The sequence below is a fragment of the Pavona decussata genome, unplaced genomic scaffold (genome assembly GCF_977016875.1).
Source record: "Pavona decussata unplaced genomic scaffold, jaPavDecu1.1 SCAFFOLD_122, whole genome shotgun sequence".
Lineage (NCBI taxonomy): Eukaryota > Metazoa > Cnidaria > Anthozoa > Scleractinia > Agariciidae > Pavona > Pavona decussata.
Genome location: NW_028145536.1, coordinates 596,503 through 619,964, shown reverse-complemented (window position 1 = coordinate 619,964; position 23,462 = coordinate 596,503). Strand labels below are relative to the sequence as shown.

At 40.2% G+C, this 23,462-nt stretch overlaps 4 protein-coding genes, 1 long non-coding RNA gene and 1 other non-coding gene across 7 annotated transcripts in view; 2 read left to right on the top strand and 4 right to left on the bottom strand.

The window, feature by feature from the left end:
• Positions 1-1,139: 1,139 nt before the first annotated feature.
• On the bottom strand, positions 1,140-6,010 carry LOC146469529 (uncharacterized). The gene is made up of 3 exons (XM_085123158.1): positions 5,566-6,010; positions 2,561-3,063; positions 1,140-1,873 (listed from the first exon to the last, which is right to left on the bottom strand). Exons 1-3 carry the CDS (start codon positions 5,837-5,839, stop codon positions 1,652-1,654), a joined length of 999 nt encoding a protein of 332 aa, XP_084979284.1. The 5' UTR covers positions 5,840-6,010; the 3' UTR covers positions 1,140-1,651.
• A 2,788-nt stretch (positions 6,011-8,798) lies between these two features.
• On the bottom strand, positions 8,799-11,962 carry LOC146469528 (uncharacterized). Its single transcript, XM_085123151.1, has 3 exons — positions 11,561-11,962; positions 9,727-10,229; positions 8,799-9,079 (listed from the first exon to the last, which is right to left on the bottom strand). Exons 1-3 carry the CDS (start codon positions 11,832-11,834, stop codon positions 8,858-8,860), a joined length of 999 nt encoding a protein of 332 aa, XP_084979277.1. The 5' UTR covers positions 11,835-11,962; the 3' UTR covers positions 8,799-8,857.
• Positions 11,963-13,723: 1,761 nt separating this feature from the next.
• LOC146469527 (uncharacterized) lies at positions 13,724-15,057 on the top strand. Its single transcript, XR_014867200.1, has 2 exons — positions 13,724-14,472; positions 14,926-15,057. It is a non-coding gene; the product is annotated as an uncharacterized LOC146469527 (long non-coding RNA).
• Positions 14,479-18,988, bottom strand: LOC146469525 (uncharacterized). Of its 2 annotated transcripts, XM_085123154.1 has the most exons (4): positions 18,559-18,988; positions 17,092-17,567; positions 15,079-15,354; positions 14,479-15,020 (listed from the first exon to the last, which is right to left on the bottom strand). In XM_085123154.1, exons 1-3 carry the CDS (start codon positions 18,821-18,823, stop codon positions 15,115-15,117), a joined length of 981 nt encoding a protein of 326 aa, XP_084979280.1. In that variant the 5' UTR covers positions 18,824-18,988; the 3' UTR covers positions 14,479-15,020; positions 15,079-15,114. The 2 variants fall into 2 exon arrangements, with proteins under 2 accessions (XP_084979280.1, XP_084979278.1); XM_085123152.1 differs by having other exon boundaries at positions 14,479-15,354.
• Trnaa-cgc (transfer RNA alanine (anticodon CGC)) lies at positions 15,808-15,880 on the top strand. The gene has a single exon. It is a non-coding gene; the product is annotated as a tRNA-Ala (tRNA).
• Positions 18,989-21,283: 2,295 nt separating the features above from the next.
• The window catches only part of LOC146469524 (uncharacterized), a 58,070-nt gene continuing 55,891 nt past the window's right edge, over positions 21,284-23,462 (bottom strand). Inside the window, exons 38-39 of the mRNA XM_085123149.1 lie at positions 22,197-22,339; positions 21,284-21,607 (exon numbers count right to left, since the gene is read on the bottom strand). Of these exons, the coding sequence (XP_084979275.1) occupies positions 21,491-21,607; positions 22,197-22,339 (260 nt within the window). The 3' untranslated portion in view covers positions 21,284-21,490. The remainder of the gene's footprint in view (positions 21,608-22,196; positions 22,340-23,462) is intronic.

Below are 23,462 nucleotides of genomic sequence, written 5' to 3'. Positions count from 1 at the left end.
GACCTCAAAATATTACAGCATGTAAGTCGCTTCACTGCGATTTGTAATCGATTACTCGCCATTACCAGATTTCTATCGGCGACATATTTCGACAAATATTTGCTTCCTTTTCACGTCACAACAAAGTTCTAGCTTTCCTATCCTGGTTGAAGTCACTCTCAACGGTCTTGGTCCATTTTTTTATTGAACAGTTTTCCTTTCCTGGGGAAATTTGCGTGTGTTTGTCCGCTACTCGCAAAAACAGTTTGCAAAATTTTGTTGACCAGTCGCCCTGGCTGGACTCTAGACTCTGATCACGTGCGCCGGTCACACCACTCGATGACGTCAATCGTGCGTCTATACTCTAATCACACACTCCTCTAGACCAATCAAAACGCGAGTTTTACACAGTTTATTGTATAAAGTGTTATAGTCTGTGGGAATGACATCACACAGAGTGGGTATGGTCAAACCAATTTGACCAGGGTGGGGCTGTTCAAAGATGACACTCCGGGAGGGGCACTATCGTCTCCATCGCTATAATAAAAAAACGAGACCATTGGCCCCTATCTTCACTACGAATCAACTGTACACCTACCCCTAGCTTCGCGAGGTTTTGCGAGTCACGTATTTCTAGTTACTAGTGGGAAGATGACCTTTGAGTGCAAGCGGTATTGGGTTAAAGGTAGCTGTTGACGCGCTATAAGACTTTCTATGAGGAATAAAATTCTCAACGGCTACCTGTAGCCCATTACCGCTTGCACTCAAAGGTCATCATCCCACTAGTAATGAATTATTACACGCTCTCTTTTGACACAAGCTTGGGCTGCCTGTGTTTTCAGAAGCCGTAATGAATCATTTTTGTCAAGCAAAGGAATCTTGTTAACTCAATGGGAAGGGTTTGTTTGTTTATTTGTGAAACTGTGTCGCTGTTGGCTGTGTACAACGGCGGGCTAGATTTAAAAAGATTTAACTTTGTCCTAAGCTAGTGATATGTGTGAAGATTACATTTTTCTTATAATGTCTTATAATTGCTAGAAGCCCATAAGGGTTGAAACGTAAACACATATTTTTTCTTTTGCCAAAACCGAGCGAATATTCAGTCTCGTATGTACCATTTCTAATTAGTATTAATCAGCATCTGTGAGACAAAGTAAACATTAGCGCTCACAAATGATTGACTTTTATTTTTCTATGATCAGTAAAGTTAAAGTTCTCAAGAATAGCAGTAACTCCATAGAGTGGTTTTCAATTGAGCGTCAAAAGTAATTGAGCGTCTTCTTCTCACTGCCTTCTCTGATCGGTTATTTCGTGCCACTTGCTCGCCCCCAGATTCGCGCGCTTGACGTCACTTACTTGTCTTTGCTTTGAGTTCTCATTGGTTTGTTGAATTGTTTGCATTTGTTTTGATCGCTCGAGGTAAATGTTTTAATTTAGCCTGTCCCAGGCCTTCAGATACTGGGGATTGGGCGCGAAAAAAGAAAAAAAAAAACCCGCGATGTGAGCAAATGATAAAGGCGGGAAGTTACAAGGCGTTGAGACTTGTGGCTTCCTCTCCCCAGTCTTTTCTCGCTTTCTCGCGCTCAACTTTCTCCGCGCTCGTAATAGGCTACCCTCGAACTCAAGCAAAAACCACTCTAATTAAATCAACAAAACTATTTAAATCTACAGTTCATTTCTCAGGTGAATTGGTTTCATCCATTCCCAGAAGGTATCGCGCTATTGCCTCAGACACCTTGATACCAACAGCTTGTTCCAACCAGAGCCAGGCTCCCCCAAGGTTACACTCCAGAAAAATGACGTCATCATCACATTCTAAGAAGTCGTAAGCACCATAAACCACGCCAGCTCGCTTGTGGAACTCTAGTATGCGCTTTTTCAATGACTCGGATATCTGTTGAGAGAAAGTCACATTCCATCAAAACAATGGTGTGAGCGGTGTAACTAAAGGGTGCTTTATTCAGTTAAAAACTACAGAGCAACTAATCTTTCAATCTGCTTTTATTAAACAAATAAAAAGAGCCAAAAACCTGCTTTTTTCTAAGCCATGCCCTACCTACCACTCTTCAAAGATTTGAAAGCTCTGCTCGTCTGAATAAGAGCAAAGTACCCAAAGAATAGGCCATTTCCGAGTGGCTGTGAACCTCATTATGAAAGTGAAGCTAATTGCAAAAGCTTTTCATGTGAAAATTAGTTTTGTTTGCATATGAATGAGAACTAATATTCATAAAAAAACTTTGCACTTAGCCTCGCTTTCATAATGAGGTTCACAGCAACTCGGAAATGGCCTATTGTAAAGTATATGTGCAGTGCTGCATGTTTCAATTGTAATAATCAAACTCCCGGACTCAAATGAAAAAGTATCAAGTCTGGTAGAATGTTATTTAACTTGGCTACCAGAATTATCTTCTTTTATTTTTAGAAGGCATGCACAGAGGAAAATCTCAACATTTAATTATAAACGGTGGATAAGACAACCCACATTCTAGCAACGCACTGTTAAGAGGACAGGCTCATGGCAATAACACGCTCCATACAGGGTGATTTCACGTTTATGTCTTTAATTGGAGTGATAAATTACCTGAGCCTCACTGAAAATCTCTTCTTTGTCTTGTTGTCGTCTCCAATCCAAACGATCTTTGGCCTCCCCAAGTGTTTGTGTGGCAATGCGAACGGGAAACACCTCGCGACCAACAACAGTTATGCGCAAATCGGACCTTCTTTCCACCAACTTCTGATAAATGGCTGGGCACTGGGAAATGCTCTTCTTGGACTGTGATGGAAACTCTTTGTGGATTTCAGTGGTGAGGACCATTGTGTTTGACGATTCCATTAGTGCAGAGATAGTTTTGAATATGACTCGTCCGTGGTCGAAGATTTTCTCCACTGCTTCGGGGTTATTTGTGATGGTGGTACACGGCACGGTCAGCCCAACTTCCTGCGCGAGTCGTAGCTGATACGGCTTGGTATCCGATAGCAATGCACCGGAGAGTGGATTCATCCATCGCGCGTGGCGGAGGTAGTAAGCCAGTGAATGGAGAACCGTTCTCCACTCACGTCTGGCGAAGTCCATGGCCCTGCGACCTTTAAAAGTATGAATACCACTTGTTAAGAACGGTGCCTCTTAAAATAGAAGTATTTTTGCATGCTTTACTGCTATGCGGGAAATGCAGACCTTAGCAAGGGCTATTGGAATCCGAAAGAAAATTGGGGGTAACCAAGCATCTTTCAGAGTCACCGCTGACCATGATTTATAGTAGCACAGCATGTACAAATCCCGTGGGTAGACCCCAGGAAGGTTTAAATAAAAACGCAAAAGCGATCTAATGCTCCAGTCTCTGGGACCATTTTACAACAAATCCCCAACCATGCCCGTGAATTGCCCGGGGTCAACCCCACGGGATGATTGCTGATACCCGCATACATGTAATAGCATGCAAATGTGACTCACATCTGCAATTATAGCCATTAGAAGTGAATAATCAGACAATGCAGTGAAACCAGGAAAGTAAACAAAAAACAACAACACAAACAAAACAACAACAACAACAAAAACACATGAGCGTTCTTTGCGAATTTCTGAATATCCGAAGAAGTTTGAGTCGTGAGTCAAGTAGCGTTACAGCGATTTCGAGAAAAATTCAGCAATTGAAATATTGTCCCCACGTTGATGGAGAGAAAGCCGGACTGCCATATTTACCCCCTGTTGAATCCACAGATCTTTTGTGCCATCTCGTGTTAGAGACAAGCTTTTGCATTACGTTATATGTGCTGAACCGCCTGTGCCGGTTTGATACTAGTAACTACATGTCGACTCCCGACGAACTTTCAACGGATTCCAGTTATCGGAAGCTGGGAACAAACGACCGGAAATAAAGAAGTGGAATAAAAATTGAACAATATTTCTAAATTATTGATCAGAACGTAAATTAACGTGAACAAAACAAAATGACCTGAGGGGGTAGGAAAATTGCTTCGAGTTAGCGGGAGGTTCGAGCAAACGAGGGTAAAATTACAGTAACTGTATGACTGAAATCCAGAGGAAATCGATTTTGGTTCGACTTAACGCGAGGTTCGAGTTGGCGAGGGTTAGAGTTATCGGGAGTCAATTGTAAATCAAACTCTACTGATGTGCTGAAAATTTAAAACATTTAACGAAAAATCTAATGATACCACGCTAAACGTTGCGTCCATCACAACGTCGATTTTTACCAACAAACCCAAACTGAGGGGCAATTTACTTGAACCAGGGACGAGGAAATAAACAGTGTTTTAACACCAGGCCAATGTTAAATTCCCCGCTATGTCCCGGGGGTCGGGGGCCGGGGTTTCAATCACGCATTATTACCACAGCCCACGATCAGGGAAAAACGTTTTCAAAATGACTCAAATTTACAGAAAGCGGGCGCTTTAATTACATTATTTTTCCCAATATAGCGATGTAGCAACAGTAGCCAAGGATTTGGTCACGTAAGAAAAACGATCTATACACTACATGATGATGATATAATCTTTAAGACATGACCCGTGACAGTCAGATTGCATTTCTATAAAGTTACGTGTACGTTGGAAATAAGATAGCTTTGAAAAATGACTTGAAAAATTTTTTTGTCGGAGTGGTCACATGCTTTACGAAAGATTGTTCGAATCCCGTGTTTGGTTCCTCTTAAACCTCAGCTATTAATCTTGGGTAAGGTCAGTTATTTAAACAGGGTCTGTAACGTAAAACTTAGGCCCCGGCTAAAGACAATCAGTGGACCTCCAAATCTGTTTATAAGTGCTTATTTTAATTAGATAAATGGTCTTCTAGTCTGTGTGTCGGACGTCTGTGATACAAACCTTCTTATTACCGTCGGCAGTAGACAATGTTTAGATATGATTGTTGGTAAAATTGAAAAATGGACGCTTAGAACGTGTCCGTTAAACACCGTCTAAACCGTCTTTTTTTTTTTTTAATAACTGATTCTAACACTTTCCTTGTGAAATGCGTCCCTTCTTGTAACCGAAAGCATTGGGTCCAAGTCTGATTCACGTGCCATTTGTTTGACCAACACAGTTTGTTATAAAAGACTTCTATCAACTCGGAATAAAAGGGAATTCACCCAGTATTTCGTCGAAAATTATAACTTTACTAGTTTTCGTGAACTCTAAATAAAATGACTTTGGTTGGGGATGGTCATTGATTATAAAGTGAAAATATTGGGCCGTTTTATGTTTTGAAGTTCTTCCCATGTGCCGTGGAAAAAAGGGATAATACTGACTGTATAGGATGTTTTTAACTTGATATCTTAATCTTCCATTGTATTCCCGGCCAGGAGTATTTGTATTTCGTTCTTTCCGATCACGGGAATAGATTCATAAAGTTAACTGTACTCTGTCTTATTCGATTCATGCGGGGCTGATTGCACTAATGAAGGTACAAGAATTTGTTTCATTAGAATGATTTTAATCCGTTTAAGAAACTGTAGAAAATGAAACTGTACTGGAGTCTTTGAGGCCAAAGTGGTGGGAACGAGAAGCTCGCATACAATGGGCATCACAAATGTTACATAGACTGAATTCCAACACTTTTCTTTAAAGACTTACCTTGGAGATCTTGATCCTCCGGTATTTCCCCGGGCTTCAGGTAATACCACACAGATGTGATCGATTCAGCAGGGATTCGTTCACCATTCACGACAAAAACGCAATTGGAAGTAAACCCGGACACATTTCCTGCAGTGATTTCGATGAAATGACCCTCGAAGTCGGACTGGAAAACCACCCATTTGGCTTCCTTGTCGAGCAATTTGACATATTTCTCGACCTCTAATACGTGAGGGTTCTCTGGGTGTCCTATACATAGAATTGTGTTTCTCATGATAGATGAACTGCGTTTTAAATTATTCAATGAAGGCGGTGCAACGGGTTTGAACCGAAATTCAGCGGAGAAAGAGATAAGAACGGCACGAATTCGCTCTGGTTCTTGACGCAACTCGAAGCAGTCACAACAACTTTTGTATACAGCATCGAAGTGTCTTGTACAGCGTTAAAAATACACACGAGGAGGCATGTGATTATTAGACCTAATCATCATCAGTATCACGAGAAGAATATCTAAAAACACGAAATTCTCACTACACATTGCAGGATAAGGCTTGTAACTTGTCTTAAAAATAAAGTACAATAAATGCCAACACAGTTGCTAGAAAGGTACATAATAAATTCTTGAGTGTTCATTAATTAAATTGGTGTGACAGTTAGACTGTCTAAAACTGCTTTTTAACTCGGCTATCGTCTCTTCTATTCGCCCGGTCATACTACCTCGCGGTTTTCAGTTGTTTTACTCATCACCTGGCCATACTTCGGTCGAAACGGTTCACTCGGTGTGGCAAGTCAGCCTATTGTTTCCTATCCCATTCAAAAGCTTTGTAGTCATACCCAGCGATTACAACAAAAACTTAAGGGAGTCAAAAATAAACATTTTGATTCATTGACTCTATTACTCCATTTCCCTGATTGTTTAATAGTTTTAATATGACCGGGCTTACTTCTAAACAAGTCCTTCGTTTTCAAATACTTCATCAGGAGAATAGGTCTGGAGGACAGCTCAGTGCTGGTTGAGATACGAGAGGGAGGGAATTTTTTTTCATACTGAATAAAAAATTTCCATTAACCGAGCGATCTATTTTGCGAGAAATAAGGCGATTATCTTGATACGGTCCCATTAGAGCAGGAGAGATTTAACCACACATTGCCTCCAGCGTCTGCAGCAATCTTTTCGAACTGGCCTTCGGAAATGACCTGTAAAATTTTGGTTTAGTCAAAAAATGTGAGCCTTCTTGTTGCAAATTTGAAAGTTTCTGTTAGACAAGGATGATTGTCACAGAAAAGCGCATGTTGGTCATGAGAGTACCGCATCGAAATGTTTTTTCAAGTTGTCAGTGTAATGCGATATTTTTATAACTTCGTTTACAAAGCAAACAGTAATACGATCATCTTATAGAGCTGTCATCAATTGAATGTCGAAAGCAATTCGCTCTTGCTTTGGTATTGCTTTACTAGTGTGGTTGGCAAAACTCGAGCCAGTTTCTCAACGAACGGAAAAAAAAAAGACAAACAAACATAAAACAAAACGAAAACTTGCTCGCACGCGTCTTCCCGAGCTTGACGATTGTCAGTTGTATTTTAAGTTCGGATCGGTTTGCGCTGTTTACATCTGCTCTGATTGGTCACAGTTATTGCTTTGGGTTTGATTTTACGATACTCAAATGAAATTCGCACCCTTTGAACCGATTGGCGAATTCGTTCTTCTTTAATATCTAACATTACTCAATCATGCACACACTTTTGTGAAGCGTGTGTATCCGGCTTAATTACAAAAACCAGGAAATGATAGCCGTAGATAGTGACGCTAGGGGTATAAGCTTGCTTATAGGGTACACATGTTTTTAATTGTGAAGCATTTGGGGACCGCTACATAAAATAGACCATCACATTTTAGTTACCAGTATATAGGACTTTTTCGACATTAATGATCCTCGCAGCACACGCGTCACATATGAATCAAGCAAATGACCCAGCTCACCACCTGTCTTTAAGTTATTCTCAGTGATTGAAGCATGTGACCGCTGTATGGAACGGTCATTGGTTCGTCTCCTGGGGGTGGAGGGGGGAGGGTGGGGTACATCTTTAATTGGCCCAGTAGACGGGGTCGTGCCCCTGGACGGTGTATCGTTTTTGGCTTCCCTATCCTGAACATGACATTTAATTTTATACCAGTTTGTACTAATTAGGGTCTGATCAGATTTGATATCCTGGTTTGCAATCCGAGATCGGAGGTGTTTTTTTGACATTTTTTTATTTATACTCTCCACTCTAACTGTTACATAAGCGCAAAATTAAAAGTTGGAGCTAATTAAAACATAGACTAACACGCAGCTCAAAAACGCAATTCAAATAGGGGAGATGAGAGTAGAGGGGCACCTATGGTAAAACTATTACTGTGCCCCTTTAAAAGAAGTAAATTGATAAGAAAAGTAACTAAGTAGAATCAGAAAAAAATAATAGTAGGTTTGTCCTTAACTGTCTGAGGAATGTTGCTCCAAAAAAACTTTCTTATTACGATTGAATAAAATCTCCTTAGATTTGTTCTGAAAGAAGTAACGAAAAGTTGATTGGAAGATGCACTGCGGGTCTTCGGAGGATTATCATTCAACATTAGATCTATATCTTTTTTTCAGGTTAAGCTTATTAGCATTGTACTTTGTCCAGCCGTGAACAGCAACTAGTGGTCAAAGTTACAACCTGCGGCCCGGCAGCAACAATAGAAATAGTGTTTACGCCGATAGGAGTTGTTGCCGGACCCAGCGTTCAAGTTCCTTTATTACATTCACTAGTAACTACGTGAATAGTTATTTAAGATATATTCATTGTTCCTATAGTAGTAGTAGTTTAATTATTTATTGATTGTAAATTTATAGCCCTTTAATTCAGTTGATTCTGCAATGTGGCAAATAAATGGTAGGTTCATTTATTTATTTAAAATCGAGGGTGTTGTCCAACAAAGGGTAGGTATTTTGAAACTTTTTTGTTCTATAGAGGGTTAAGAAAAAAAAAGAAAGGTGAAAACACTCTATACAACTAGTAAGTCCGTCTGTTATGTATTTGCATGTTATGCAGTTGTCTCCGCATCGTAAAGAACCATGGGGCGGGTAATTTTGGATTTCGTAGTTTGGCGCAAACTAGTAAATAACTAAGGTTGTTGGTTCATTGAAGATGACAAGTGTGGCTTTGAAAACGTTGGCGCAGCTTGGAGATGAAGACAGGACGTTGTAGTTTAGGACACTCAAGAAAAAATCACTTTAATTAAATCAACAAAAGTAATTAAAGCTACAGTTCATTTCTCAGGTGAATCAGTTTCTTCCACTCCCAGAAGGTATCGCGCTATTGCCTCAGACACCTTGATACCAACCGCTTGTTCCAACCAGAGCCAGGCTCCCGCCGAGTTACATTCCAGAAAAATGACGTCATCGTCACATTCTAAGAAGTCGAAAGCACCATAAACTTGATTAGCTCGCTTGTGGAATTCTAGTATGCGCTCTTTCAGTGACTCGGATATCTGCAGATGGGAGAAAGCCACATGAATTCCATCAAAAGGTGAGTTGTTTAGATAGATCATCATAATCATCATCATCATCATCATCATCATCATCATCATGTTCAATATTTATACACGATAAAATTTAAAGCAGAATGCAAAATGTAAACTGTAAACTGTAAAGATTACAGAACCTTTTTAAGACTCTCAAGGAATTTTTTTAAGAAACAGAGTACAAAGCCATTAGTTCGTTTTACTGTAATTGGTTTCCGTTAATCCTGTTTCTGCTGTAAAATTTGTAAATAACTTAATTTAATTTAATTTGCTTTATTTTGTAATTGTAATTATTGTAATTTAACAGGGAAGAGCCACCCAGTGGATCTGTTAGTAAACCATTATTATTATTATTATTATTATTATTATTATTATTATTAATTATTACAAAATAAAAATAAGAATTAGTTGTAATATACAAATAAAGTCAATTGTTTAAAATAATTTTCTATTACAATGTACATAAACTTTAAAATGAATTTAGATTCAATAACTCATGAGTTTGTGATTATCAGAATTTAAAACATAATAATCAATAGCACTTTTAAAAACTCGTAACCTATGTCTGGGAAGCCGCCACATGGTCTAGTATAGTAAGTAGAGTCATAACTGACCTGAGCTTCACTGAAAATCTCGTCTTTATCTTGTTGTCGTCTCCAATCCAAACGATCTTTGGCCTCTCCAAGTGTTTGTGTGGCAATACGAACGGGAAACACCTCGCGACCAACAACAGTGATGCGCAAATCGGACCTTCTTTCCACCAACTGCTGATAAATAGCTGGGCACTGGACAATGCTCTTCTTGGAGTGAGACGGAAACTCTTTGGTGATTTCAGTGGTGAAAACCATGCTGTCTGGATATTGTACTAGTGGGCTCATGGTTTTGAATATGATTCGTCCGTGGTCAAAGATTTTCTCCACTGCTTCGGGGTTATTTGTGATGGTGGTACTAGGCACAGTCAGCCCAACTTCCTGCGCGAGTCGTAGCTGATAAGGTTTGCTATTCGACAGATGTGAACCGGTGAGTGGGTTCAACCATCGCGCGTGGGGAAGATAGGAAACCAGTGAACGGAAAACCCTTCCCCACTCACTGCTGGCAAACTCCGCGGCCCTGCGACCTTTAAAAGTATGAATGTCACTTGTTAAGGACGATGCCTCGTAATACAGCGGTATATTTGCGCGATTCATGGTTATGAGGGAAATAAAAATCTGTGTAAGGGCTAGTTAAATGCAATAAGAAAAATGGCGATAACCACAATAATTCTAGAAAGTTTCAAAGTACATAACAATTTATGGATTTTTATTTTCAAATGCGTGGCTACCCCCAATTTTCTCTTCGGATTTCAACAGCCCTGCTAGGATTTTCATTCTTCGCATAGTCCACAAACCACAAAATACCCTTTTTTTATAATAGTTATCTTCCTTAAGGAATCAGAGTTCTTGGGCCATCCTGAGCGGAACGTACACAGAGTATAAAGGAGGAACTTTCGTTAAACTTGCCTGAAAGCTCGTTGATGCTGGCTGGCGCTTAGATTTGGCTTATGAAGCATGGCATGAGCCCGGGGGCGTGAGCAAATCTAAGCACAGAGCATCAACGAGCTTCCAGGCGTGTTCAGTTAACAAAAGTGCTCTCGTAAGCGACCAGTCACTGAAATAATAGAGGCTGATCGCTTACGGGAGATTTTTTGAGGCACGGCTGCGCTGGCGAAAGTAAACGTCATGCATCTACTGAGATGATCTACTTTGGCCTCCCACGCAGTCGTTTTTCGGGGACTCGTATTACTTCCTTCCCAGAAACGCCTGCTCAACCAAGCGCCACATTGCTTTCCCATTGTTTTACTCCCCAAGCACCCTAGCCAATCACCATCGAGGCATTGTTTAATGATATCAAATCGAATTGCGGGTTGAGGGAAAAGGTCCTGGGAACGAGGCTGTTTACAACCCAACCTCGTTCCCAAGGCCCTCAAGCTAGGGAAAAGGCCCTGGGAACGAGGCTGGGTTGCGAAGGCCGCTTCGTTTCCCGCGAGCTTTGTACAGTCTTGAGAGATGCGGGATTTAGGTTGGAATATAAAATTATATTATTTTCACTTCTGTAATGGCTGGTTATGGCTGAAACGCCAAAAAAAAAAAAAAAATTAGAACGTGAACACAAGCCCTTCTTGTGCGACGTTCTGGCACCGTTATCTGCTGGGAGAGTCAAAATCTTCGGGAAAGTGTAATCGATCTTCCTCGCCTGATCGAGTTGACAGTCGGTCGGGAGGAGGTAATACGAGTCCGGGAGGCAAGAAGACCTTCGACTGAGTCGTAGAAACTGTAGAAAATGAAACCGGGGCATTTAGGAACGAAGGCGGTGGGAAAGATTAAACAAAGAGAAACCGAGGGGATTGCATACTGAACCAACACTCACAAATGTCAGTATAGAAATTCCAACACTTTGTTAAAGACTTACCTTGGAGATCTTGATTCTCCGGTGTATTCCAGGGCTTCAGGTAATCCCACACAGACGTGATCGACTCTGCAGGAATTCGTTCACCATTCACGACAAAAACGCAATTGGAAGTAAACCCAGACACATTTCCTGCAGTGATTTCGATGAAATGACCGTCGAAATCAGGCTGGAAAACTACCCATTTGGCTTCCTTGTCGAGTAATTTGACATATTTCTCGACCTCTAATACGTGAGGGTTCTCTGGGTGTCCTATACATAGAATTGTGTTTCTCATAATAGATGAACTGCGTTTTAACTTATTCAATGAAAGCGTTGACACGAATTCCCTGGATCTTGACGCAGCTCAAAGCAGTCACAATAACATTTAAATACAACATCGAAGTGCCTTATACAGAGCTAAAAATATCAGGTGATTTTTTTTGTATCATGCAGGCATGTGATTATTAAATCTGATCGTTGATCAGTATCACGAGAATTAAGACTATTTAAAAACACGAGATCCTCAGTACACATTTTGGCTTGTAACTTGTCTAGAAAAAATGAAAAAAATGTATATAAGAATATAAATACCACCACAGTTGTAAAGCAAAAAGAAAGGTAACTAATACATTCTCTAGATGTCATAAACTGATTTAACTAAACTGTCTCAAAGCTCTTTTTAATTCGGCTGTTATCTTTTCTAATTGCCCGGTGATACCTCGTGCACCTGGCCATGCTTCGGCCAAAGGTTCACTCAGTGTGGCAAGTTTAGAATTTAACTTCAACTGTTTTTAACGAAAGATTGTGCAAAATGTCGTCTTGTCATACCTAGCGATTAAAAGAAAAGAAAAACGAAATAAAGGGAAGAAAAAGAAATATTTTGATTCATTGCTAGCTCCATTTTGCAGCTGCCGGATTGTTTAATAGTTTTTTATATGATTTGACTTGCATCTTAATAAGACCTTCGCCTTCGGATACCTCATCTGAAGAACAGGAAGACAGTTCATGCCAGTGCTCGTTTTGGTTAATTTGCCCATTAACCCTAACAGTGATCAGCATCAAATTTCTCCTTATAATCTCAATGCTTATTCAACCCCTGAGGTCATGAGAATTAAGGATATGATCACCCAAGGTGAATTTTTTTTTATATTTTTAAAATAACGTCTCCCCAGTGCTTTAATAAGAAAAGTATGGGAACAGGATAGGAGAATTTGTTCTTTGATAGTAGGGGTTAAATGGTTAACCGAGCGAACCATTTCGCGAGAAGCAAGGCAACCGGGAAGGGGGATATTATCTTGATACGGTCCAATTGGAGATTTAACTACACACTGCTTACAGTATCTGAGGGAACTATTTCGAACTGGCCTTCGGAAACCATCTGTAAAACTTTGGTTTAGCGAAAAGATGTGAGGTTTTTAAGCTGTTCCTAATTTGCCAAGATTGTTGTTCTTTAGTATACATATGATTAAATTTGAATGTCTGGGAAGTTTCTTATGTTAGACCAGGATGATTGTCACAGAAAAGCGAATGTTGCATGCTCATGAGATTACTGCATCGAAATGTTTATGACCTCGCTTGTGCTCAGTTGTCAATGTAATGCGATATATTTTTTTATGACTTCCTTTACATATCAAACCGTATTACAATCATCCAATGAACATCTTATAGTGGATTTTTCGATTGAATGTCGAAAGTTATTCGCTCTTGCTTTGGTTTTGCTTTGCTATGCTCTGTAGTTGGTTGGCAAAACTCGAGCTCGCAATTTTAATTCTACACCAGCGAGGAAGAAAAAAAAAAACAATAACCAAAAGCAAAACTTGCTCGCATTCTTCTCCTCTCACTTGGCGGTTGTTACCTATATTTACTTCGAGTTCGGACTGGTTTATGCTGTTTATAAATTATTTTCAGTAATGGCTGATTTTTTTTCAATTTAAATTAAAAACTTCGATCATATTATACAAAAAAAAAAATGTCGACCGCAAAAACCACGTGCGGAATCCGTGCAGGCCTGTGTTTATCTTCTTCTTAGTGATTAGAACATGTGAATGTCGTATGAAGGGCATGGGTTCGATTTCCGGGGTGAGGGGATGGTGGGGGGGGGGGGGGGGGGTACTCCCTTAGTTGGCCTAAAGGAAGAACGTGCCGCTGGACAGGGTATGGTGTTTGAACTCCACCTGTCCTGAACAGAATATATAATTCAATTAATGCAAGTTTGTCCTAAATATAGGGTTTATAGCGTCAGTAAAGCGCGCGCCCTCATTGGCTGCTACACGTCATCCATTTGAAGATTCTTCAAATAAATGTTTGTTCCATAGTCTTGATTCAGACATTTTTTAGCACTAGTTTAAAATTAGCTTTGAAAACATTTTCAATGAGCGAGATGAAAACCTCGGTTAACTTTTAATAGGTGATTAGCATTAAACGGCTTTCGAACAACTGGCCCAGATCTTTAACGACTCTATAAATCTGTGGTTGTCAGAGATTCGTATTTAAGAAAAGGGATGATCTAATTCATCGGTAACTACAATAAAAGCGCATAGCAGTAGCTTCGTTCGTGCCTGCAACGTTTTTATCAATACTTGAAGCAGTCCTCTATGATCTAAGATGAAGAAAATGCTGAAGAAGTAGCAAGCTTTTTAATAGGTAAAAGTCCGAAGCTGGGCCGCTAGCTAAGTAACCGAGAGAACGTTTGTGGCTATTAGAAGAGGGCGGAAAGGTATTCTGTGGTATTGATACTGAGACGAAAAGGGATAATAAAAATGTCCTGCCATAATAATTTCAAAACTGAATAGTTTAACACTTTATTGAAACCTTAAAACTAACGTTTAACTGAAGAAGAAGTTTCTATCAAACTATCGCCCGCTCACGTTTTCCACAAATTCGTTGAATAGAATTTGGTCCTTTCAGTTTGCTGTTTCACCGGAGGAAGCAGGGTTTTCAACTGTTTTGTAAAGTAGCGGACATACTTCTGAAAACACCGGACGTGAATGTTTTCTTGGCGCCGTAAGGCGCAAGGACCTAGGGTGGTCTGGGGGCATGCTCCCCCATGAAATTTCTGAAATAGAATACTCAGAAACGCCAATTCCAGCGTTTCTGGAACGAAATAGTCACTTCAATTCCGTTTAAATGAAGAGGGGAAACCAATAAAATATCCCGCCGCTCAATAAGCAAAGAAAAAAGAGTTATATGGCCGTTTTGAAGGATGTAATTGATTATTCTGTTATCCTCTAGTTAGTATGTTCATGAGATGCCTTAGTAAGAAAAATATATAATACAGTAGTAAAAAAAAATGCCAATATTGATCTCAAAGTACCGGACGTGGAATGGCAAACGACCGGACGAAACGTCCGGCCTCCGGCCTCAAATGAAAACCCTGAGGAAGGCAGAATAAGGATGCCAAATTATATAACTCGTGCGCAGAGCGATTGTTTTGCTCTTTCAACTAATTATTGGTTTGGCTTTTTTGATGCCGTTACTGTTTCTTACTCTATTTATCTAGATATCAGGATAAGTAAAAACCCAGAGTCTAATAATGAGACTAATAATCTTAAGAATAATGATGATGATGATTATTATTATTTTTCAGCCGCAGATGCGCTGAACTCAAGGCAGGTTTCGTAACTTCCCAGAAGGTATTGCGCGATAAGCTCGGTCGTCTTGAGACCAGCAATTCGTTCCAAGCAGATCCAGGATCCCAACGATTGACACTCCATAAAAAAGACGCCATCATCACACTCTAGGAAGTCATAAGCACCATAAACCAGTCCAGCCCGCTTGTGGAATTCTAGTATGCGCTCTGTAAGTGACTCGGATATCTGTTGAAAAAAATCGGTATTTGATCAAAACTCAGAGCGGTGACGAAAAAAGAAGACATCGACTAAGCTAAAACTATAGAGTAGCATACTATTTCCCGCCTTATTGTATGATATTTATCGGTTCCACAGGTTTCCACCATGCTTTTTTGTAATACTGGCGAATATTCACTAGAATATCACCACGTCAATATGAGCAGCTCCCAGTTGACTTGATAGCTCAGTTGGTAGAGCACTGCACCGGCATCGCAGAGGTCATGGGTTCGAATCCCGTTCAAGCCTAAATTTTTTTTTCAGGCTTTTGTTTCGCAACTGCTTAAGTTGTGTGCTACTGCGAAGATCTTTCTTCTATTTGATCTTTCATCCGTAGTTCAAATATATGTTTCATATATTTACATTCATTTATTCATCCTTCACGGGTATATTGCGAACTCACAATATGACCAGCTCCCAGTTGGCTTGATAGCTCAGTTGATAGAGCACTGCACCCGCATCACAGAGGTCATGGGTTCGAATCCCGTTCAAGCCTGAATTTTTTGCAGGCTTTTGTTTCCCAACTACTTAAGTTGCGTACTAACTGCGAGGATCTTTCTTCTATTTGAGAACTCTAATTATTGACGAAACGTCTCTCGCCGTGTCACTTGGTGGAATTACAAGGAATAAATCTCTTCACTCAGGGTGTGATTTTCAATTTTTGAAGACGAATGGAATGGTGTACTTGTTATTAAAGTCATGTTGACTCCTTCAGTATTCCTGAAAAGCTTTACGAGGAAGGAAGAGCGGACCTCAAAGTATGCTCTTCCACCTATCGCCAGAATTTCAGTTGAAACACGCGCCTTCTTTCCTCCAATGATTTTTGGGCGATTACTGGCTAAGACGACGTTCAGACTTGGTACCGGGGCGCTAGTCTGAACACAGATTTTTCTGGTGCTCGAGAAAAAACCTCGACACCTTGCTCTGGTATGGGCAGTACACGAAAGCGTAGTTAATTGAGGGACTGGTTATGAAACTTTGTCATGAGAACAATGGTGCTGCAATTTATGTTGGAAGGGCCACGACAGTGCACAATCCTTTGTTTGAATGTTCACACTACAGTTGAATATCTTAACACGAACGTTTCTATTGGTCGGTTGCTCCAACACATTTCAAAATCTATTGTCGTCTGTGCACTTTCAAGGCCAAAAATGCTAACAAAGACGTATAACAAAGAAATTTGTCAGGCTTCATAACCATTACCTTTTATTAACTATGCTCAAAGACGGTCCTTTGCACAGGCACTGATCTGAACAGGATTTTGTCAGTTCCCACGCTTTTTCCCCATGGGCTCCCTGGGATACAGTAAACAAATGGCGGGCGATAAATGGGCGCACGAGCAAATGATTCCTAGGGCAAAAAAAGGGTCCAAAAAATTTCGGGTTCCCGGGCCAGGGCCTTGCTAAGCTCACCCAGCCTGAACTGGGATTAAAATGAGTATATTGTTGTTCGTGTTTGTCACTCGTCACGTGCTAGAATAATCGATAATTCTGAATCTATTTTAACTGTTCTTGACCGGGCTATGATTTCCGAAAAAATTAATAAGCACACCCTTCACCCCCTCCCTCCCCTCCCCACCTCAAATAAGCATCTTCCCTGAATAAGCAACACTGCCTTATTCTAATTGCACCCTGGGGAATGCAGGATCGAGGGTTTGACAACAGAACACGCCTAACACAAAGCTAAATCACTGGAGTGATAAAATACCTGGGTCGCACTGTAAATCGCTTTTAGGTCTTCCTTCTTTTTGGGTGCTTGTGCGGCAATGCGAACGGCAGACACTGTGCGACCAACAACATACACGCGTAAATTGGATGTCTTTTTCACAAACTGCTGAAAGATGGCTGGGCACTTGGCAATTCCGGTGCGGTACAGCGATAGAGACTCGTTGGTCATTTCAGTGGGGACAAAGACTTGGCCCTCTGATGTAAAAAGTGGTGACATAGCTTTGAATATGATTCGTCCTTCGTCAAGAGCTTTCTCCACCGCTGCAACGTCGTTTGTGATGGTAGTCCTCGGTACAGTTAGCCCAACTTCCTGCGCGAGTCGTTGTTGATACGGCTTACAATCCCTCAGAAATGAACCATTCAAGGGGTTCACCCATTGGGCATGGGAGAGATAGGATTCTAGGGAAGAGATCACTTCATCCCATTCGCTGTCAATGAACTGTTGGGCGATCAGACCTTTTTAATTAAAGTATAAATAAATGCCACCAATTATCAAAAGTTATAAGTCGAAACATTAAATGAGTTTTGTGGTATTCGTAAAGGTTCCCTGTGAAAAGATTTGACTCATGACCTATGTTTTCACCTTATTTTACCATAAAATAGTTGTTTTAATTGTTTGTAGAATATAGTTAAAACATAAAATATAAATATAAAGTTAAAATGAAATTAGGTTTGGCTCGATCGTGGGAAGTACGGTGCCTGACCCCTCTTAAGTCTTGTGATTTCCGTCACTGTTCTCAGGTCTACAATTCTCTGTCACGTATATTCATGATCCGACACATCAGTATCTTCGAGGGAGGGGGGGGGGACTCAAATCACTCAAATATCCCATCTGTATCCCTGACTGTGGTTTTTTCAAGGCCTGTGAAAATTTACTAAAAACTGATTCTATGGCTTGTTTTCCTCTGGAAAAAAAAATACGTTCTGTCTTCCTATTGGTCATTCAGTTTAGGAATATCCCATGAGATCCGTTTAATTGAAATCTGATTCGGGCATCTGAAGGCAACTTGCACTAGGAAATATATAAATTCCCACTGAAACATTGACAGTGGACATGCGTTGTACGCGTAGCATGCAGAGGCGTTTGTTTATGCAGGACGACTTATTATTCAAATTAAAGGAGATTACTTTCTTATAGAAATTGTAGAAGCCTAAGTTCCCATAAGCAGGGACAGATGGTTTTTTTTTGGGGGGGGGGGAGGGAGGGGGCTTTTTTTTGTATATTTAAATACTTTTATGACCGTCTTTCGAACGGCATTATGTAAACAATCGTTTAAAAAAAAAAATCCTCTTAAAGTCTGTCTTCCGAAGCCTTAACTTTCCAGTGGCGAATCCTGGATCCGCCCCTGATAAGTGGCGAGAACATTTAAAGATAGCGTCGAACATAACATTCAGTAAGAATCAAAAATGCCCGTTGAAAATACCAGCACTTTGTACGAAAGCCTACCTTTGAGATCATCCGCCTGAGCAATCGGCTTAAGGTAATACAACACCGATGTGATCGTTTTGCCAGGGATGCATTCTCCATTCACGACTAAAACGCAGCTAAACTCGGTCTTATTTCCTCCATTGATTTCAATGAAATGCCCATCCAAACCCGGCTGGAAAATCACCATTCTTGCCTTTTTATCCAGTGCTTTGACCTGTTTCTCGAGCGCCTGTATGTTCGGGTTCTCTGGGTGTCCAATACATAGAATTGTACTTTTCATCATGGACGAATTTCGTTTCGAGTATTCAATCAAAACGACGCACCGTATAGACAGGAACTGCAGTTAAGGAACGCTGGCAGTACCCCTTCAATTTTACAGAATCCTATGTAGTTCTTAGTGTTTTACAAGTATCCTTATCCGTGTTTTTCGTATGAGAAATGCGACGTTTGGACCTGTCGGAATCACGAGAAAGACTTGTGGATAACTTTGACTGATTCGAAAAAGAAAAACAAAACAAAATCAAGTAATCTATTTTTGAGGGATGTAGGTGATAAAACAACAATCCGAGCTAAACTTTCTAAGGATTCAACCCACTTTAAATTAGTGTAGCCGCTCTCGCAAGCTCGTAATGATTTTAACTGTGTCGCAACTACTATTGTTTTATAGCGGCTGGGGTATTGCTCTGTTATTTGTTCTATTGTTTTCTAGAAGGGTTGCAAGCCGATCATGTGCCCAAGACCTTATGAGAGATGCTATGTACATCAACCAGCTTCACAGCTACTTGCACACTGGCGGCCGATCGATCCGAACCTATTTTAGTTTTTAACGGAGGATTTCCCCCTGAAATCAACCCATTGTAATGTTTCTGTTCTTTCCTAATCGCTCGACCATTTTATTTTTTCCATTGCCTACTCCTTCTCTTTTAAAGCCGACTTTAACCTTCATAACGGCGTCTTCGACCTCCACCGGAAAACCACGGTATCAACATGTACATTCTTCTCCATAATTTCCGCATTTTTGTTATGGCACTTATTGGGAGAATTTGTTTAAAATCAAGACATATCATCTTCGTTGATAATAACTTTTATTTTCGTGACATTTATTATGATCAGGCAGTAATATAGTAATATATAAGGAGGTTGTTTAACCCTTTGTCCCTAATATCCAAGAACAAACTCTTCTATCTTGTCCCCATACTCTCCTTATAAATGTGCTGGGGAGAATTTATTAAAATATCAAGAAATATCACCTTGGTTGATCATATCCTTAATTCTCATGGCCTCAGGGAATATAACCAGGAGAAATTTGATGCTGATCATTGTTAGGGTTAAAGCTTGTTAAAGGGTTGCAGAAGTAGTAGTTTCCGTCGGACGCTGAGAATGTTGTAAAAAGTTCAGACGTTTCAGAGTCCTGTGCATATTTATTCTCCTTCAATAATATCAATAAAATGTGGTGAGGTAAGGACACGTTTTTGGCGAGGATTTCGAGAAGGCCTTTGAAGATAATAGACGAATTGGTTGAAAGCTTGCCGTAAATGGTCAACGTTAGTTTCCATGTTTAACAATGCCTGGATGAATACTGTCGGAAGCCTTGAGACATTTTTGTGAGTGAACCAACTCTTCATATCACAAATTCCCCTGCCCTCTACCGTTAGATCATTTCTGCCTCAACAATTGATTTCACACCCCACTACCACAAAGAAGGCATTGTAACGCTACAGTCGCTTACGAAGATGCTTGAATTTCGAGGTCGGTGATCATGCTACGCTTCGGTAATCGCAACCTTTAATTTTTGTTTTACGAACAATAAAGGCTCTTTCCCTTAAACAATAAAAAGACCATAAAAGGAGCCAAAATGTGTCAACCCAAAACTTAATCCAAAGTTTGATAAGTTTTTGTGTCTCAAATCAGTGTACAAAAAGGGAGATATTCCATATCCTTCGACACAAATACAAGGGTCGCTTCGACGGAAGACAAATGTTAGTCACGAGAGTTAATATTGAGCTTACATCATCAAGCTCTGTAATGCGAGATATTTTAACTGCGATTAACTCAAATGTACGAAAAGGGAAATACAAGGGTCGCTTTGAAGGAAGACAAATGTTAGTCACGAGAGTTAATATTGAGCTTACATCATCAAGCTCTGTAATGCGAGATATTTTAACTGCGATTAACTCAAATGTACGAAAAGGGAGATACCCCATATCCTTCGGCACAAATACAAGGGTCGCTTTGAAGGAAGACAAATGTTAGTCACGAGAGTTAATATTGAGCTTACATCATCAAGCTCTGTAATGCGAGATATTTCAACTGCGATTAACTCAAAAGTGCGAAAAGGGAGATACCCCATATCCTTCGGCACAAATACAAGGGTCGCTTTGAAGGAAGACAAATGTATAATAAGTCACGATAGTGAACTTACATCATCAAGCTCTGTAATGCGATATATTTTAACTCGGACGGCTTTTTTCGAAGATTTCCACTGACGTGACTAACGCAATCATCAACATCGTATAAACAGACAGCAAATGGCCCCTTTCAATTTGAAACGGATAAGTGAATTAGTTCGTATTCTAAAATAGCTGATTAATTGCTGATTAAAAAAGCTGTAACATGCGAAAAAATACAATACAAATATTAAGCAAAACGTGTGGCACGTATGAAGTCCGTCTAGATACTTAAATCTTAATCAGCTATTGTTCTTTTAGTATATATACACTGCAACTTACAAACATATTTTGACTAGCAATTTTTTAATCTTAAAATACTAAAGAAATCTTGGAAATAGCTAAATAGTATTTTCACATTGTATTTTAGAATACAATGGGCTACAGAATGTGACAAAAGTATTTTTTAAGTTGATAATTAATTATAAAATCGCCCTAAACATTAAATACTACAAAGAAATCATAAATCAGATCAATTCTACGTAAGATTTGTTTATCTGCTGTCACAAACGTGTTTCATATTCTGTATCTGTGTTCTTAAAGTCATTTCCCTTTAAGCTTGAGTTGTTCATTGAAACCATTGCCGTTTTTTCAATAGTTGTTGACTGCAAAATTTCGGGCTAAAAAGAAATCAAAACAGTATAAAATAAACCTTCAATCTTGACCAAAAGTATTACACAAAACCAGGAGCCATAATGGCCGGGCTCCTGACAAAAGGTATTTCACTATAGTCCACAGTCATACTCTAGCCCTACCAATTGCAATGTTCATTATGAGGGCCTACATTCTAAGTCATACAAATATCACTATCAACATTTTCATTGGTGGGGAAAGGGGAAACATTCGCCGATCTAGGGGAGGGGACCGTGCCAGTGCCTCCTTACATTTTTACCCTGAAACCCAGGGCCGTTGGGCCCAGGTAAAGAGATACTTCGTTTCACGAACAAGAAGCAAGTCGGGCATTCCAAAGCCCCTCCTTCCCCACCCCCCCTCCCCTTCCCCCCCGCCACTTATCTGAAGATCTGGATCCGCCACTCGGGAGTGGGGAACATCAGGCAATCTCGAATAAGACGATAGACAAAACTTTTACATTAGACAATCTATTTTCCGTCCACTTTTGGTTCTAGCGAGTACTGTTGGTCTATATTCTTTCACATGCCTTGAATAACTGCTAGGTATTTGTGTGTCATCTAAATATTGGCCTCCTACCTGGTGTTTGCTTTTAATTTCCTCTTTTGTGATTAGCGTTTGACAGCTGGTTGAGTTGTACAGGTTATGCCCTCGATCATGATCAGATGCACGTGTAGTTGTTTTGTTTTGAGGACGTACGCGTTCTTGTCCTTTTTGATGGCCTGGGTGAGTAGGTTAAAAGACGTAAAATCATTTCAGTACATACATTAACGTAGCAGTAGACAGTTGATTGCATGTCGCCCTTTACGTGTACAGGCTATGTGACCCTGTCATCGCCATTTCAAGGCATCTAGGCTGATGGTTGGTGATCTGAATCACATATGATAAATGCTGGGAATGGACAGACTATCATAAATGTTGTTGTTGTTCATGATGGTGATGATGATGATGATGATGGTAATAATGATGTCAATAATGCACTCGCTTTTTGATTGGCTACCGGTCTATGGTCCCAGATTATCCAATTCAGTACTATATAACCAATTGTCGATTACCAAGTAAGGGACTGTGCAATAATTATCGGGAGGGGGGGGGGGGGGGGGCTGAAAAACCAGAGTTATCTAGCAAAAACTTAGACAGTACCCCCCCTCCAAACCTAAAAAATTATTTCTAAGCCCCCCTCTGTTATGTTAAAAATAAGGTCGCACCCCCCCCCCCCACCACCACCAACACACACACACACGCACCCACTCCTCGCCGCCACCATTATCAAATAAATATAATAATACATAAAATCACGCTTAAGCTTCAAGCCATCAAAGATAAGATACCAAAACACGACGACAGCCTCTCCTCTGACAACACTGGTAAACTTAAGCCTGGAGTGAGCTGCCATCACAGCTTCAATAAAGACAAACGTTATTATGTAACATCTGGTATCGAGAAGGATGTTGATCGCTTGATTGAAGATTTAGACAAAGCATTTGCTAAGTACCGGGGTGCTTACCACATTGGCTCAAAATCCAAAACTTCTGAAGCTAGAAAGAGAAAGGAGCAGAGAAGAAAATCAAAGAACAGGAGATTGAACGCTTCAAATAACAGACGAAAAAGGGCTTGCATTATATTTAGATCCTTGGGAGGAGAGCCTGTTGAACTTTGTTATGGGCCAGAGATGTATGGAATTCAGCAAATCGATTCAGTCGATGAAGAAACATTACTTTTATTCACATCAAAAACCGACAAAGCCTGTCTAGGAGATCTGTTTGATTCCCATTGTTTTACGGGGGATGCTGAAAAACACGTGCATGATTTTTGCTTTACATAGGGTAAGCTTAATTGAATAAA